This window comes from Podarcis pityusensis (genome assembly GCF_964106645.2).
Source record: "Podarcis pityusensis genome assembly, chromosome: 3".
Taxonomy (NCBI): domain Eukaryota; kingdom Metazoa; phylum Chordata; class Lepidosauria; order Squamata; family Lacertidae; genus Podarcis; species Podarcis pityusensis.
The window spans coordinates 41,311,683-41,329,207 of NC_138026.1; the positions used below are offsets into that span (position 1 = coordinate 41,311,683).

At 40.5% G+C, this 17,525-nt stretch overlaps 1 protein-coding gene across 2 annotated transcripts in view; it reads left to right on the forward strand.

Annotated features, from left to right (window-relative positions):
• CYB5R4 (cytochrome b5 reductase 4) overlaps positions 1 to 17,525 on the forward strand; it is a 32,706-nt gene that overhangs the window by 12,316 nt on the left and 2,865 nt on the right. For both annotated transcript variants that reach the window (XM_080999894.1, XM_080999893.1), the window contains 9 exons: positions 7,589 to 7,643; positions 8,080 to 8,137; positions 9,052 to 9,145; positions 10,479 to 10,511; positions 12,541 to 12,663; positions 13,302 to 13,442; positions 14,537 to 14,689; positions 15,347 to 15,497; positions 16,953 to 17,039. In XM_080999894.1, the coding sequence (XP_080856020.1) occupies positions 7,589 to 7,643; positions 8,080 to 8,137; positions 9,052 to 9,145; positions 10,479 to 10,511; positions 12,541 to 12,663; positions 13,302 to 13,442; positions 14,537 to 14,689; positions 15,347 to 15,497; positions 16,953 to 17,039 (895 nt within the window). The remainder of the gene's footprint in view (positions 1 to 7,588; positions 7,644 to 8,079; positions 8,138 to 9,051; positions 9,146 to 10,478; positions 10,512 to 12,540; positions 12,664 to 13,301; positions 13,443 to 14,536; positions 14,690 to 15,346; positions 15,498 to 16,952; positions 17,040 to 17,525) is intronic.

The window sequence follows — 17,525 nt, forward strand, 5'->3', positions numbered from 1 at the left end:
ACCATAGTGCTCAAGCATTGGGCTAATGCATTTGCTCTTCCAGCGTCATGAGGTGCGTATTAGAAGCTTTAATTTCAGTTTTCAACTAATTGTAGCGTGTTACGTCTGAATTCAAAATGTTGTTAGTCTTTCCTATGGCTTAGACCAGGCATCCCCAAACTCGGCCCTCCAGCTGTTTTGAGACTACAGTTCCCATCATCCCTGACCACTGGTCCTGTTAGCTAGGGATGATGGGAGTTGTAGTCCCAAAAAACATATGGAGGGCCGAGTTTGGGGATACCTGGCTTAGACTAGCAAATTGGGATTACAAACCACGGTTTGAAGTTAGTTTAAACCAGGCATAGGCAAACTCAGCCCCCCAGATGTTTTGGGACTACAACTCCCATCATCCCTGACCACTGGTCCTGTTAGCTAGGGATGATGGGAGTTGTAGTCCCAAAACATCTGGAGGGCCGAGTTTGCCTATGCCTGGTTTAAACCATACTTAAGACTAATCACTGTTTCTCAGAGAATGGACATAGCAACAGACTGCTATTAATTGGAAACAGAAACACAAGCTTCTAATGTCCTTGTGGTTGCACCAGAGGAAGAGAGTGGAGAGGAAACATACAATACCTACCCATTGCTTCTTGCTACAGTTGATTGATCTAGATTTGACACATACCAAACAATTTAAAAGATGATTCTGAAGAGATGATGAAAAAGTTTCTGTGTTTCTAATGCTGTCGCTTATGTCCTAATCAGAAGTCGGCTACTTAACTGAGCAGTGAGTTTGTTAACTGAAACTAGAATTTAGATTTCTTTATTCTTTAAGTCTGTTTTTAGGTTTGATTCCTACAGGGTTGACTGCTGCTAACAAAAGGATGTCTGCAGTTGTGAACAAAATACATTTCAGAAGCAAAATTCGAGATGAAGTTTTCCCACTCTCCCACCCCAGTGAGGCTCTACAGTGCTAGCCCTGCCACAATTCATGTCATTTCTTGTTGTTAAGAGTAAAATGCTTCTTCCAAAATACGGAATCTAGTTTTTAAGAGTATTGTGGAGAAGAATTAAAAAGGCAGTAAACTGGTTCTTCTCTCCCTCTCTTTCTCCCTATCCCTTCCTGTATCAGCATAATTCTGATCATATAAAGCGATCCACTGAGCTATAGTAAGGAATAACAGCTTATTGTATCTGCTGAGAATAAGGAGGAAAGGCTGTTAAATTGTTGCTTTGGAGAAATACCTGTAGAACATATGGACCAGGAATTATATTTGGCTAAAAATTAATACCATATTATCAGTAGCTATCATGGAGTAACACATTTGTTTTTTGTTTGAAAGGGTTAATGGGTGACTGAGCTGAATAAGTCACCATCAAAGTCTGCTTCAATAATATGCTTCATTAGCCGATAAATATATCTGAACAATACTAGAGTCACTGTACTGGACATGTAAAAATGGACTGAATCAGAAATTCATTGCAAATAAGCGTGGGCAGATATGAAGAGCAGCAAAACAACACTGAGTCATCTACCTTGTGTAAATAAGCCCTCTGACTCAACTGTCCCTCATCTGTCTTTCTTTATAAAGATAATCTACCATGCCTTCACCTAAAAAGCAGGTATATTTTCTGCTTGTAATTTATGAATAGAACAGGAACAAAACTATAATTAAAAAGCCTGCCATGAAACCAATTTTCTGTTGCCACCGTTCGTTGAGTTCATTAGCATAGTGGCAGAACCGGAGAAGAATTGGTATGCAGAGAAATCCACAAGGGCCAAATCTTTCCCTGTATATTGCATTAGACTTAGAACCGTTTTTTATTATGGGACTTTGGGAAAATCAGTTTTCCCCAGGCTGTGCTCTCCATCTGTGAAAGCGAAATGTTGAGAATTTGCCTTGTGAGGGTGGATGTAAGAATTAATCTAATATTGCAACACTAAAGGGCAGTGTAAGTTTATGATGAAACTGGGGGGAAAGCTTTATTGTGATAGGAAGCTTATTGAGCATAATATTCTGTGTTGTATATACTGTACAGTGGAACCTCTGGTTACGAACTTAATTCGTTCCGGAGGTCTGTTCTTAACCTGAAACCGTTCTTAACCTGAGGTACCACTTTAGCTAATGGCATGATTTCTGTTCTCATCCTGAGGTAAAGTTCTTAACCAAAGGTACTCCTTCCACGTTAGCGGAGTCTGTAACCCAAAGTGTTTGTAACCTGAAGTGTTCAAGGTACCACTGTATTGAGATGTAAAAGTAGAGGGCCAAGGCAGTTGTGCCAGTGGGGTCTGAATATGTGACCATGTCGCCACTAGGGGGCGCATTGGAAGATGGCCGACAATACCACCTCTCCTACCCACACGGGGTAATTAAGAGGCTGTTATGGGAGTAGGCAGCCTCCCTTGTTGCCCCAAGGAAATGGGGAACACTGCCCTTGCCTGCTGAGCCCATAAATCACCCCCTAATTCGAAAGAAGGGGGTGAGGGCCCTAGGCAGAATGCCCCCGTATGGACATCGGCTCTCCTGGACGCTGTCTCTGATCGCGCACTAGTTGCAGCAATTTGGAATAATTAATTACAAAAGAAGCAAATGCACATATTTCAAGTGAAGAAGGGGAGTGAAGTCTGCTAATTTAAGTGACCTCTGCGAAAGAAGACGACGGGCTGGAGAAACAGGAATATTTTATGATGAAGATACACCAAAGGCGGGGTATGTTGACAACGGGGCTGAATGGGGGGGGGGACCTTTTTTACTTTCCTTCTATGTGATTTACAAGAACCCCTCTTCATTAGAACCGTCGATTGAACTGATCCAAGCAGGATGATTAAGGTCTGTGTGGAGATAAACTTTAACCAAAAGTATGCTTTATGGAGACCGAGAAGCAATGAGAGCTTTTGGGAATGGCGAAGCAATTAATTCAGAGTCGCCATCTTGCCAAAGGATTTATAGCTGGGAGGAAGAACGGATTTGTTTTCAGACTGCATTCCTAGTGAATCTCCTCAGAGGTTTTGAGAAAGGAGGCAGATTGGTGAAGATTAATGACGCTAAGACTGTTTTGATGTATGGAAGTGATGTTATATGGAAAACGTCTGAATATGGCTACTGGATAAAAAAATTAATATCCACGCAGGATTACAAGCTGTTCTAACCAGTTTGCGGAGACTATCAGAGGTCACAAAGAGAGAGGAAAAATATATAAAAATAACAACAAGAGATGCGGAAAAATAATAAGAAAGGACTGGATAGTACTGTGAACATCATAAGGTTAGATTTGTGGACATTAAAATAGCAGTAAGAAGCAAGAAGTTGATTGGATCCCTTCGGAACTTGAAATATGGGTACCCCCAACAAAAATTTAAAATTCGGCTGTGTAATTTGGAATTTATGTAATTTGGTTTGATTTGATGTGATTGGTCGGTTAATAAAAAATTATTCTTGAATATGTGACCATGTCATGGACTGGCTGGAGGCAGAGGAGTGGTGGGAGGCACTAGCTGGAGAACCCTCCAGGGAACCCCCAGGGGAAGAAGGCTGAGAGCCAGGGAGGTTGGTGGTGGGGTGACGATTAGTGGTGAGAGGGAGGAGGAGCAGTCGGAGGCAAAAGAGATAACAGGGTTTAGTGAGCAGGAAGAGGCTGTGTCAGAGAGCGGTTCAAACTCTGTGGGAGAAGCGGAGGCTGGAAAAGAGGGGGACCAAGAGGCAGCGATGAGGCAGGCTGGTGAAAATCCAAGGAGACTCCCCCTCCTTCTGCGACCAGCTGCCCTCTCTCCTGGTCTCCTACAGCCCATTTCTCCTAGAGAAATGGAAAGGGAAGAGCAGAAAGTGGTTGTATGCAGATGCAGTCTGCGACTGCTTCAGAAATACCATGGAGAGGAGGAGCTTTATAGGGCGGCGGGAAGGCGGGGACCTTCAGTCCTTGCAACTGAATCATTGGGGCAAGACCTACTTGTGTAGCTAACTAATGCATCCGGTCAGCACAAGGATTTGCACTTGGACAACAGAACTTTCTCCCTTGTCCCCCTGCACATGCCCTATGCCCTCCCCAAATCTGCTCTGGTGGGTGGGATGTTCTGTTGCACTATAGGAAATCCTTGCGCCGACAGGACATGTTAGTTGGATGCCACCTATTTTCTTCTTTTTCCAGATAAGAGGGAAAAGGCTTGGGCAAAATGCTTGATCGTACCTTGGCTTATTAAGCGGAAATATTATCTTTCAAATGCAATTAGAATGTGGTCACACAGTACTTTCCCCCCTGTGCTATAGCAGACAGTTGATATTTTCACTGAGTTTTCTGTTGTGTCCCATGTTTCCTGTGTTGAATCTAGTTTAGACTTTAATATAAAGGTCACTTGCAGCATTTAGTAAGTTGGGAAATAAATTGTCAAGGCTTGGAAATTCAGTCTTGCTGCATTAAACTGGATTGTTTTTGTTGTTGTTGTTAACTTCAAGATAGTCTGTGAATTTCCAGTAGTAACAGTTTCAGTATATGTGGTCCCCGTAAGCAATATGATATTCCTGAACTCTTAGAACACTATAACATGTAAATATAGGAGAAAAAATGAATGAAGGAATTACTAAAAATCTACAACAACCCTGTAACATAGTTATAGTATAATAGTATAATTCTAAATATATTTTTTTTAGGCAAGCAGGAAAAGATCAATTTTAATCAATAAAAGAAATGCTAAGCATTGTTTACAGAGAGTTTCTAAAGGGCATTCTAAAAATCTCTTCCCTGGGAAGTCTTCATAGTGTATTATTGACAATTCATTAAGAGGGCAGGTTTTGTTTTTCTGTTGTGTTTCTATAGTTATAGCAAACTTTGATTCTACTTACTTTGGATCATAGGTCTTGAATAATACCGAGTTTCCTCATCCTGAAGAGATGGTTAATGGAAAATATTCCAGTTTTAACCATTTAATATTTTATTATAGTTATTGGTAAGGTTTAGAAACTGCTACCACATAGTGGAACAGGTATACTTTCACTGTTTGAAATCATCAGCAGTATTCCAGTTCTTTCTTTCTTTCTTTCTTTCTTTCTTTCTTTCTTTCTTCCTTTCTTTCTTTCTGGTATTGGCTTTGTTTGACTCATTTTCTGTTCAGACTTGCATTAGACACCTGGGAACCTTAAGGTCAGCATTCTTGAATGACATTTCCATTACCAAGTGAAGGACATCTTTTCAAATAACAAGAGCTATATTTAGATGGTAGAATTTAGACAGAATGCCTAGTGGTATTGGGGTGTGTGGATTTTCATCTGGCTACCTGGATCCTTTATCCTCACCTTTTAACGGTATTTGACTTAAATCCTACATGTCCATTCTGTCCACAGAAGCGCGTTCCATCTAGTGGTAGCTTCCACTAGCAGATTCTCATCAATTTCCCCTCCTCTCCGAAATGCCCCATGTCTCCCCAACTCACACACTTTTTGAGAGTTTTCCAACCTTTTGGAAAAGATTTCCTTGGGAAATCTGAGAAGACCCATGAAAAGCAACAGGACATTGACATAAATTTATGTCTATGGACTTTGTGTGACTTTCTTTGGATTTGAGTTACTAGTTGTCTCTGTTCTTTTGTTGGTTCTCATAACATTACAAAACTCTTATGGCTGGGTGGGAATATTACTGTCTCTTGCACCATATAACTATGTGCAGTGGATCCAGCATTCATTTTGATCCTTTACACTGGGAGTGGTGAACCCTACAACCTATGAGTTGGATCTGATTTGCCAAGCCTTTAAATGTGGCCCACTTCCCCGCATGAGGCTGGCTTCCACCAAGAGTAGAAGACTGCTGTGTTTTGGATGGAAATAGTACTTTCTCTGAGCTGGAAATCTCTCCCATCTCCATGCTGGGCTAAGAGCAGAGGTTATCCTAGTGCTGGGATGGGGAAGTTGCAGTTTGTGGATGATGCATGCCTGGATTAACAATTTTTATGTGTGTGTTTTGAAACAAGAGTTTGTGGTGAGTAAAGTGCCTGCATGCAACAGCAGTTGCACATTCAGAGACCACTTTGGCCATAGTCAGACATGTGTCCCTCATGGTTTTCCATTTTTGAATTGCAGTCATTGGACTGGGGAAAAAAGTTATCCACCCCCTACTTCCAAATAAAGTTTCATTAAAGTACGGATTACTCCAGTTTTATGCATAGTCTTCCGCTGCAGTGTCTTGTGTGGATGAAGGGGAAAGTAGTGCTCTCCTAACTGGCAACTGGGGCAGGCCCAAAGGCAGCAGGTATTCTGGAAGTGAGGTGAGATGCTTGTAACAACAAGCTGCTGGCTATGGGGTGAAGCTGAATGCTTTGTGTGACACTTTCCCCCCACCCACACCACTAAAAAAAAGACTCAAAGGCTGTTTTCACAGTACTCTGAATTGTACTTAGTTGAGAGCTGTCTAGATTCATTTTGCTTTCACATGCAGCAGACTCAAGGCAGGGCCCTTGTGTGATCAGATGGATAATGGCTCTAATTATGTGGTATAATCAGCGCTGCAGGTACTTTAGATACTTTAAAATATGAAGCAGTATATGAATATTCTTAAACAAATGAATTTGAGGTAAACAGCGGAAACACATCCAAATGCTGTTCTGCGGAATTTGACGTTGCGAAAGTTTGAGCAATGTCATGTTCAGGCTATGTTCAAAGGTGTGTGCAGCTGCTAGCAACTGTGAAACTCTTCCGCAGTCTTATATGGTACCTGGTTTCTTTGTGTTTTTGATACAAGTTCTATGTGTGTGTGTGTGTGTGTGTGTGTGTGTGTGTGTGTGTGCTGTATTTACTAAAACTGTTTATACATTTTAAAATTGCATCACACTAGCATGTTAGGCACCCTGACAGAAACCTCATCTGAGCTCAAAACAAATGAATTTAAACCAGGATCCCATCTGTTACGCTTTGCTCTTTGACAAGTGATACGTGGTTGCCTTTTCCCCCTCCCTGCTCTTGGATTGGGGTGTTTCTGTGCCTCAGACAATTTAAACTTGTGGAGGCATGAACGTTGTATCCTGAACTTGAGTGCTTCCAGGTACCTAAGGACAATCAACTCTGAACTGAACGTTCTGAACTAATTTCAGCAAGTGCCTGATATGTCGCAGGTAGACAGTGTTCTTTATTTGAAAAAGTTATTATTACTATGTTTTTATATTGCCCTTTGTCCAAGAAGCTCAGATCAAAATGCATGTTCTCCTCATATATTACTGTAACCTACTGAGAGGTAGGTTGGGCTGATACATGTCTCATGCTAATAAAATGGAATGAAACTAAGGTTATATCTGCATACTTGGGGGTGGATGCAGATTATCCCTTCTATAAACTCCTTCCACTTTCTAAAGGGACCAACCAGTGAAGGCTGCCACTGTAGAAAGAGGAAGGGAAGCAGTTATTGTCTGCTCTCCCCAGGCCACCCCCCCCCCATCACTTCCTCCGGCTTTGCAGGGGTCAGTGAAAATATCCTTTGCCATTCCTCCACAGGAGCAGACCATGAGTGGAGTTCTGCCCATGGGAACCATGGATCTAAGTCAATTGGTTTACCTAATGAATAACATTTGCTTTTTAGGTCCCTATATATGTATGTCATTTCTCTCTCTCTCTCTTTTTCTTTTTTGCAGGTCTGTTTTCTAAAAAGAAAGTCCCGGATAATTATTCCAAAGAAGCAGTTCCCAGGTACTATTCCAAGACACCATTATCATTTTTATAAAATCTTTGTAATGTACGGTGACCATAGTTACACTATTTAATGGCATGAATAACAATTCAGTAATTTCTAGGGGGCTGGGATTCTTGGTACATTTCCCACTCCACCACTTGGTGGAGTGGGAAATGGGCAGCTAAATTCTACTAATTTCAAATTATAAACAAAACAAAGTAACTCAACGTTTGTTCTATGTGATGGTGCCTTTCAGATTAAAGTAAACAAAGGTAATATCAATCTTTTGGTGCGACTGCCAGAATTTTGCTCACAAGCTTTGTTAGATAGTGGAATGTTTTCAAGTGCTTTTAGGCATATTTCTTCAGCAAACAAATGAAGACAGGTACAGAGGCAGATATATACATGCATTGTTTCAAAAAGATTAATAGGTTTTTTCCCCTAATATTTCAGTTATGATTGGTTCCAGACAGATGATTCCATCATCGTGGTCATATACACTAAACAAAAGGTAGAGAATTGCTTTTTATATTAAATAATTTTGAAAACTGTATGCTTGTTTTTCCAATATATCATTTAGTAGCTCCATTTGTATCCAAGCTTTGCCCCAAAGAGCTCAAAGCAACATACTTGTTCTCCCCCCACATTTCATCCTCATAACAACCCTGTGAGGTAGGATAGACTGAGAAATAGTGACTAGATCAAGGCCACCCTGTAAGTTTCATGGCTAGCTGGGAATTTGAACTCAGGTCACCTTGGCCTTTGCTCCTCCAGCACCTCACTGACAGCTGTCCAGAGTTGTTTCTTGCTTCTCCATATGCTTGAAACTGCCTCCAAGGACACCTGTGTGGTGTCACTTGCCAGTGCGGTGTAGTGGTTAAGAGCGGTAGTCTTGTAATCTGGGGAACCGGGTTCGTGTCTCCGCTCCTCCACATGCAGCTGCTGGGTGACCTTGGGCCAGTCACACTTCTTTGAAGTCTCTCAGCCTCACTCACCTCACAGAGTGTTTGTTGTGGGGGAGGAAGAGAAAGGAGAATGTTAGCCGCTTTGAGACTCCTTCGGGTAGTGATAAAGCGGGACATCAAATCCAAACTACTACTACTACTCTTCTTCTTCTTCTTCTTCTTCTTCTTCTTCTTCTTCTTCTTCTTCTTCTTCTTCTTTCTCCCTCTGTCCTCCTTCTGTACCAAAACCAAGCTTAAGTATGTGGAAATGAAGTGCCTTCTTCATCCATTTACCCTCACCACCTCCTTCCTGTCTTCTTTCTTGGCTCCTCTTGATAGGTTCAGATTGAAAACTCTCCACTGTAGAGAACTCTTGTTACTTTGTAAAGTGCTGTGCGCATTGATGGTGCACTATTATAATAAAAAACCCTTCAGTTTTAACAACCACTTTGAAAAGCCTTCATTTTCCTTCCTCTGTAAGGATATGAACAGTGAATTGGTGATAGCTGACCTTCAAGAACGTAAACTGAGAGGAGAGCTGATTGTGAAAGACTACTCGTATCTTTTACATCTTGGTAAGGACTTTACTGGCAAATTCTTCATTTCAGAGGTGTGCATGTAATTATATACATGTAATGGATGCACATATATACTCATATATAAATGCAGCTCAGCTGCATTAAAATCCCGCAGTGATAAGAGTGGAATGTGTATTGTACTCAAGCCATGGTACCCCATGAATGTTTTGTACTTGGTAGGCATAGCTGGAGGTCAGGGTTGATGGGAGTTGTAGTCCAACAATGCCTAGAGAGCACAGGGTTGGGAAAGGCTGGTATCTCTATGTTAAGGCTAGACTCCAAAGATGTGAAATATGTTGAGGGAGAGACTTGTGCATTCAGTTGGAGTTTCATTCCTGTATGCAGTTGTTCTGTTCCTTAAGTGTAGCTAGTGTTCATTTTTAAAAGCATCTTTCCTCTCCAGCAGAAAGTGAAGAGAAAATTCAAGTGATAGACTTTGGGCACCATTAAAGGGCACCATTAAATGGTCAGATATTGAACTTAGTAAAACAGAGCAACTGAGTGCAAGTGTAGGATGCTCCATCTAGCTCAGAATCGTCTCTACTGAGTGATAGAGGCTTTCCAAGCTTTCCCCAGCCTCTACTGGAAATGTTGGAGACACTGTGCATGTAATGCACACTTTCTAAAATTGAGCTTTGACCTTTCCTCTTAGTAGCATGAAGCTCCAGCTGTGTGCGCACACCAGATACGTGGATCCTTGATTTATGACTAGTTTTATCACGAGTCTTCATTTGTAAAAGTCTTAGTTTTGTTTTAAATGTATCTGTTGTTTTCCTGTTTTTAATTTATGTGTAAATCACCCTGAGACAGTGGTTTATAAGGTGATTAGTAGATTGGTTGCATTATGAGGCTCAATTGAAGTATAACAGCAAGCAATAATTTGGCAGTACATGAAAACAGCCTTTAATTCGAATGCGCAATTCCTCCTTCCCTCTGGTGCTGCAGTTTCTTCTCTCACTTCCTGTTTGCCACCAAACCAAAATATGCTATTGCGTATTTCCAATTCTGGTTTCAAAGCAAAATATGCTTAGTGTAAAGGGAGGGAATTTCCACCTGGCAAGGAAAGGGGGAGAACGGAGCATGCACATCCAAGACTTGAATATGTACTGCCAAGCCATGCCTATATATTAATTTAATGGAACTTTGTGGTATAGCTAATTATTTGGGTTTTCCATTGTAGAGCACCTCATAACTTTATTTAAATGATGAAATCCAAAGCTCTAAAGCTTTGCATTTTCCTGACACCTGTACATTTAATGGTTATTCTACTCATAATAATCGATGTAGACACTTGGTTTTTATTAAATTAAAATATATACTTCTGTTTTAGAACTAAGTTATGCAGTTCATGAGGATATGATAGGTAAGCAAGTACATCCTCTTACAGTCAAAACATTTGTGCTTTTTTTGCTCTGACTTGTTAGTATATTCAGTATCTGATCACTTTTTTCAGTAATATTACTACTAGTGCTGTTTCCGAAATCTTACATCGTGCAAGAAATGTAACATATTTCTTGTATTTCTATGTATTTATTGTGCTGTATATTAAGTACAAGTAACTCGCAACTTGCGTACATTTAACTTACGCACATTCAGCTTTTTGCTCATGGCCAAAAAGTTAAAAAGAGGGGGCAAAAAGAGGGTGGGCATCTGGAATCCCACCTGCTGTTGAACCCAGGGTGTTTTGACTATATGCAGTTTTTGACTTTAAGTGCTGTCAGGGAACTGCCATCGGTGCCGAAGGGAGAGAGCAAAATCCAGAGGGATTCCAGAGAGTGTCCCGGGATTGGGAGAGATAGCCCATCTTCTGGGGGAGAGAATCAGCGTAGCACCAGTGGAGAAGGGGGGCAGATGGGGAAGCGGCGAGGCGGTCCCATGACTCCTTGCCGGGGACCAGCGGGGAGAGTAGGGGTCCTCCGCTGTCTACGCCCTCCTTGCGCAGAAGGCTTTCGCGCAGAGAGAGTAGGAGGAGACTAGGCGTCAAAGAGCTTCTTTGCTGGAAGAAGTTTAAGAAACGCCCACTGGCGGATTCTGCCAGTGATTGAGACAGCCACGGGTGAGTGGCTGTCCGGACAGAAAAGGTTCACTCAGGCAACCCAGCCAGGTGTTTGCACCGGCTTACGCACGAGCAACCCCTAGAACCACTGCAAGTGCCATCTGCAGAAGCGTAAGTTGAGAGTTGCCCGTACCTTCCAGATGACTGTTTGAGAAACTTAAATAAGACTAATCTATGGTAGAGTGCCCCCATGTGAAATACTTTCCCTGTTCTAACATCATGTTAACTCTTGTGCTAATCAAGACTGCAGAGCCTTAGCAAGTATTTGTTGGCATAGCAATTCATATGATTGGACTATAATCTTAGTCTGTTTGCATGGTTCACCACACATTGATGCATGCCTATATAAAAACAATGTTAGATGCACATGGTGCACCATTGAAGTTAAACTGGTTTAGCTTACTGTAGCAGCATGTTAACTTAAGAACTGAGAGTATCATCTTGCATCAGCTTCTTTGCAAAGCTTACATTTTATGTTAGTTATCTTATTCATTGTAATGCATTTCATAGCTGTCAAGATTCTTGAATGACTATCTTAATGTCTTTTGAGTCTTTTGAGTCTCTTCTTTACTGATAAACTGTTTGAAAGAAATGCTTTTCTGCTCATAGAAGTGTTTTCTATTGATTTTTTTTTTAAAAAACCCTTTAATGCCGTGTTAAAGACTCCTGTGCCATATTGCAAACTACTTTTGAAAGTTACTTTACTTTAGAAACAGTCTGTCATTCTGCATGAGGGCTGCTGTTAAAAAGGAACCAGCCAAAAGCTTCCTTATATTGCTGTTCTTTTTGATTCAGGCTATACTATGTTGGGTCCCGTAACAATGATCTGTTGTCCTTTGAATATAATTTGTCCCTTCCTTCCTTCCTTATTTATTTATTTGCCATATGTAAAACTGTCTTGTTGAGCATGCATCTGCTCTCATTCAAATAAAAACTGCAAAGTGTGGTATTTAATCAAATGCTTTTCACATTCTGACTATTACTGCTTACATTTCTGTTCCATCTCTCTGTATCAAGCAGGTCATGGCAATATTGGTAGATAAGGAGTTCAGGCACTGACTAGACCAAATCTGTTTAATTTCAGCAAAGTAGCTGTGTTTCGTTCTTTCAGCTGCTGCCCTGCAATTTTATTGTCTCTGGAGAATATCCAACTACCATACGCGGAGAAGACTCATTGAAACGAATGACCATTTCTTTCAGTGGGTCTCCCAAGGGCTTTACTCCGTCTCTCTCTCTTTAATAAATTGAACAGAGGCAGGTTGTGAACGCTATAATTACATTTTTTGTACAAAATGACATGTATGTATTAGTATAGAACAACACTGTGTATTTTTAGTACAGGTCTCTGAAAAAGTGGGAAAGGTGGAATTTGTCCTGAAGAAGAAAGAAATTCTGTCTTGGAAAAAACTTGGACAGCCATTGGAAAGTCATAACTCCTTTGTCAAACGCACAGAGAGAGGTAATTAGTTTTGCTGCCATACTCATGACTTATTTTCAGCACACCCAAACTTTAGGAGACAAAATCAGATTGCTGTTCAAGGTCTGCAGCATAGTCAGAATGACTATGTTTAAGGATGTATTATAGTCTTAGCAAAAGCATTGTGTATAGCTGTGTATAATATGATGGCTTTGTGTTTTCATTGTACCTGCAAAATGTACTGTCCATGATAATAAAACCTCTCTATATCCCCTCTTCTCCTCAGCTGCTTAAAAATTTTATGCAGAGTGCAAAGTATCTTAGTTATGTTTCAGATTCTTATATAATGTATTTGGAAACCAAAAACGCAATGATTCAAAAATGCCATAACCTTTACATGGGACCAGATATGATAGCTGAAATTTTCATATTAGCAAGAATCTGTTGTTGCTGTATAAATAACTAATTTTAATACCACTAATGGTTGAAGCATAAGTTGTTGACTTTTCAAGTGATAAAGGCATGAGTAGATATTTTGCATGACTTTGGTTTGAGGATCTGAGGAGTTTGTTCCAGTCATGGAAGAAGAGTTATTCACACAGAAGTATCTCTTTAGATTCATGGAATGTGAACATTTGAGTGGCCTGGATTGAATTAATTACAGTTTCTGTATTTTAAAGGTCTGTATTACAGAAAATGCAGATTGCTGTCAAAGACAAATGTCAGTCATGACACCCAACTCTTCTGTTTAGCATTACCACTGGGAACTCATCTCCTGGTCCCTGTTGGGCACCATGTTTACCTCAGACAAACTATTACAGGTAATGTAATGAAAGATCCTTTGTTATTTCCTAGAATATATTCTAATTCTGTTGTGGTGTTGTTGTTTTAAAAAGGAAAGGCACACAAATGATCACACAAGTTTATCACTTACCTTCTTAAATGAAAAACATGTTCCACCCTAATTAAATAGGTAATGCTCAGATGTCTCAAATGTTGAAAGGGAACCATATACTGTGGAATTAAAACTCTATTTTATAAAGGTTCATTTAGCAGTGTTTTGTGTATGAAGATGTCCACTACTTTACACCTCACCAGAAAGAATTTGCAATGTCCAGCCAGTTAATCTTGCATAAAATAGGATAATACCCAGTTGTGTTCCTCTGCTCATAGAGGGCTTTATTATGCAGAAGAGGGAAAGAAGCCATTTTTGCAAATCCCTTATTTCTCCTACAGACATCCCCCCATGCCACCTACCACACTATTTGAGAGGGTCCCCCAACCTCCAGAATGCATTGGGGGTGTTCAGGAGGGATTGCTGTGGGAAGGGGGAATCAACAAAAATAGCTCCCCCAACTCTGTTATCAGTGGCTCCCGCTGGATTGAAGTGTGCGAGTGGAGAAGCTACAAGGAGAAAATGGCAAGCAGTTCTGAACGGGAAGAAAGGTGATACTCTATTTTCGTTGAGCGTTGTGCCTTTTCACAGTCTAAAAAAATAGGTTTTAGCAACTAGACAAAGATAATAGCCAACCTTAAAAGCTGCATTTGTTACAAGTACCAGGATAAAATACATCAGTGCTGAAACTCAGCCCATCAGCTCGTAATTATTAAGTCAGCTGACAGCATGACTTCTTTTCATAAACACCAGTAAGCTGCTTTTTCTTTTTAAAAAGTCGCTCAGATGGTATTCAAAACTTCTTTGTTTAGCCCATTTATACACACGTGGTCAGGTATGTTGAACATTCAGTTTATCTAGAAAAGGGGTTAGGGCTTCTGGTCCATATGACTTCCACATTTAGCAGGAAGTAATTGCATTATTTGTAAGAATATGTGATTTGACATTGACGGTTGACTCTACTAAAAGGGATTGTTTCTGTGAATACTAAATGTTGAATTTTCTTCTTCTTTTCCTCAGGCACAGAGATAGTGAAGCCATATACACCAGTGCCATCTTTCTTGGTGTCTACATTCAAAAACCCCTGTCATGATGATCAGTTGCATATATTTTTCATAATCAAAATTTACCCAAGTGGACTATTCACACCAGTACTTGATGCCCTACAAATAGGTAAGTGTTTGCTTTCTTTCTTTTTCTCGCACTCTTTCGGGATATTCTAAAACAGTGTTTGTTGCTATAAATCTTGTGAAAGTTTCCATTTTAAATTTTTTTAATGATATGAAAATACATTTAATAGAAAATGGAAAAAAGGGGGAAAGCTGTTAAGCATCGTGCGGTGGTCTATCGAAAAATCTGGTTGCAAACCATTCATTTCAAAAATATAGTTTGTTTTCTTGAAAAATTAATAAAATATAATTTATTTATTTTTAAGTGTTTTGTTTCTCAATCTTTTCCTGATGAATGATTGTTTTATACTAGAAGGAATTCAATGCCTCACTAAGGCAACCCTTCCATCAGGGCAAGCATTTTGGCTTACCAAACAAAACAACCCACTCTTTCCTCTCCTACCCCCAAAGGTGCTGTTACAGAGATTCTCCCAACTGCCCTGAGTCAAATCCTGTTGCGCAAACAGGGTAGGGTTTTGTGTAGGGCTTCCATGGACAGGACTCATAAGTTGAATCCTGCCCACTGTTTTTATAGTTGTATAAAATGTGAGCTAATGCACCCTTAGGTTTCTTTTAATGGGTGGATGTTGAGAGTGCCCTTATTTCATTCTCTCCAAGATTCACTGCACTGTATGTTTTTTTTTTCCTTCTTCTTCTACAGGGGAGTATATTTCTGTGAGTAATCCTGAAGGTAACTTCATGAAATCGCAAATGGAAGATGTAGAGGATCTGTTTTTATTGGCAGGAGGCACAGGATTTACCCCAATGGTTAAGCTGCTCACCTATGCTCTGACCAGTAGCAACAGCCTCAGGTATCTCTCTCTGCTTATGACTAGGTGCAAGCATTATAAATGACAAGAAAAGTCATTTTAAGTAGTTCTTGCTCTGGTTATGTGCTTAGCAGCAAGATTGTTTCAAAACACTGCACAGATATTTGATGATAGAAACAAAACAGTCTTTTGCTGTGAAGGAAGGTTTTGACAAAACAATACAAATTGCTCATGTTTGTGTTGCAGTATTTCTTACTACCTTGTTTTAGCAATATCTGCAGGTGCAGTTTTACACCCACTGTCCCTGGAGTAATCCGTATTGAAATCAGACTTAATTTTGAGTAGGCATGTATAGGATTGTACAGTAAGGCTTCTGCTAATGTTACTTGGCAAGAGTGGGGGCTTCCCTGGTTGTGGTTGTAAAGTTTCTCAAATCACATGTGCACAGTTTCCTACAAGCAGGTTTTAGTGTGGGGTCAGGGTTCATGAAGTTTGATTTCTTCATGGTAATTAAACTGCCAGGGGTCTAGCTGATTCCAATTCTACCATGAATTTCCTGTGACTACCAGTATGTCATTGAAATGAGAGCACCCTCATAGAATGTAGGAGTTTCTGTATAATCGAGGGATCCCAATTTTTCCATCACCCTTCTAGACGGGACCTCTTCTTTAATTTGTGTATTGAGGATCAGTGATTTCTGCACTAACGTGATTTCTCCACTAAGACAATGGAGAAAAAGAGATACTGGGCAATTTCAAAATGATAGGTAGCCCTAGGGTAGGCCTGCTTTACAACACCAACTAAAAATGTGAATTTTTTTGGTCACACCCCTTGTGTTGTTGAGTTGTTGAGGTTTTTTTTAGGGGAGGCACAGAATTTGCACTCCTTAATTCGGGAATGCCAAAGTACGTGCACCAAAAACGGAGCTGGGCGGCGATAACTCCATCTTCCGTTTTAGCGATCCTGCACAAATGCACAACATAGCGAGGGGGCGGGGCCAGAAATGAGCAAGCGATCTACCACAGTCGACCAGTATCACCCAGGGATCGACCTATCGATCGTGGTCGACCAGTTGGACACCCCTGGTATATGCCTGGACCACATAATGTAGTTAACTGATGCTTTTAAAGTGATTATAATATTTGATTGTTGTATTTCTTGTTCTAACCCATCCAGACAAAGGGCAGATATGTTATGTAAATACAAAGGTGAGCAGTGGTCTTAGTACAGCAATGGCGTGCTTGGAGTGAGTTTGATAGGGAGGGCAAAGCAAATTAGGGCTACAGAGGGGCCAGAATCATCTCTTCCAACCCCACTATACATAAGTAAACTTACATGAGTCTTTCACTGCTATTAAATTACACAAAGTGGCATTGTTAAAAGCTGTTGGGAGTTCTTACTGAGGAATACTTGTTGCATTATTCAGTGTCTCCTGCATGGGTACAATATTTCTAACAGCTGTGATTTTAATTATTGAAGCCCTAATTTCTTTTTAAGGGCAGTGAAATTTATGTTCTTCAACAAGACGGAAGATGACATACTTTGGAGAAATCAGCTGGAGCAAATAGCCCTGAATGATGCAAGGTAACTGGGGAGACCCTGGAACTGGGTAACTGGGGGAAAGATGGTAACCTGATTGTTCTTGAGGAGGATGGAGACTTCCCCCCCATTTTCCTTGCAGTAGGTGCCTGCTCAGTTCTAGCAATGTAGAGAAGTATGTTACTCCTGCAAGCACAAAATACATAGAAATGCAGCTTTATTGGGCAGTACAGGTTAGCTTTGAACAATATATATCCTATGTAGGGATAGGTGCACAGAAAGGAATTTAATGCGGTGATGATCATATTGTCTAAAGTTCACAAACCTCCTGTTACTCATATCCCCTGTTTACATCATTCATTGCTTGCACCCCTTGTCTTGCATTTAAGCTTGGTTTGAATTTGCAGTAGTGTAGCGTACAAGGCATTCATCTGTTAGTCATCCAAATTACTTTTAGAAATATTAATGAAGTGCTTTGGGCTGTGGGTGTGGTTGTGTTGAATAATTATTCATCTTGCTTAAAGCAAAGTG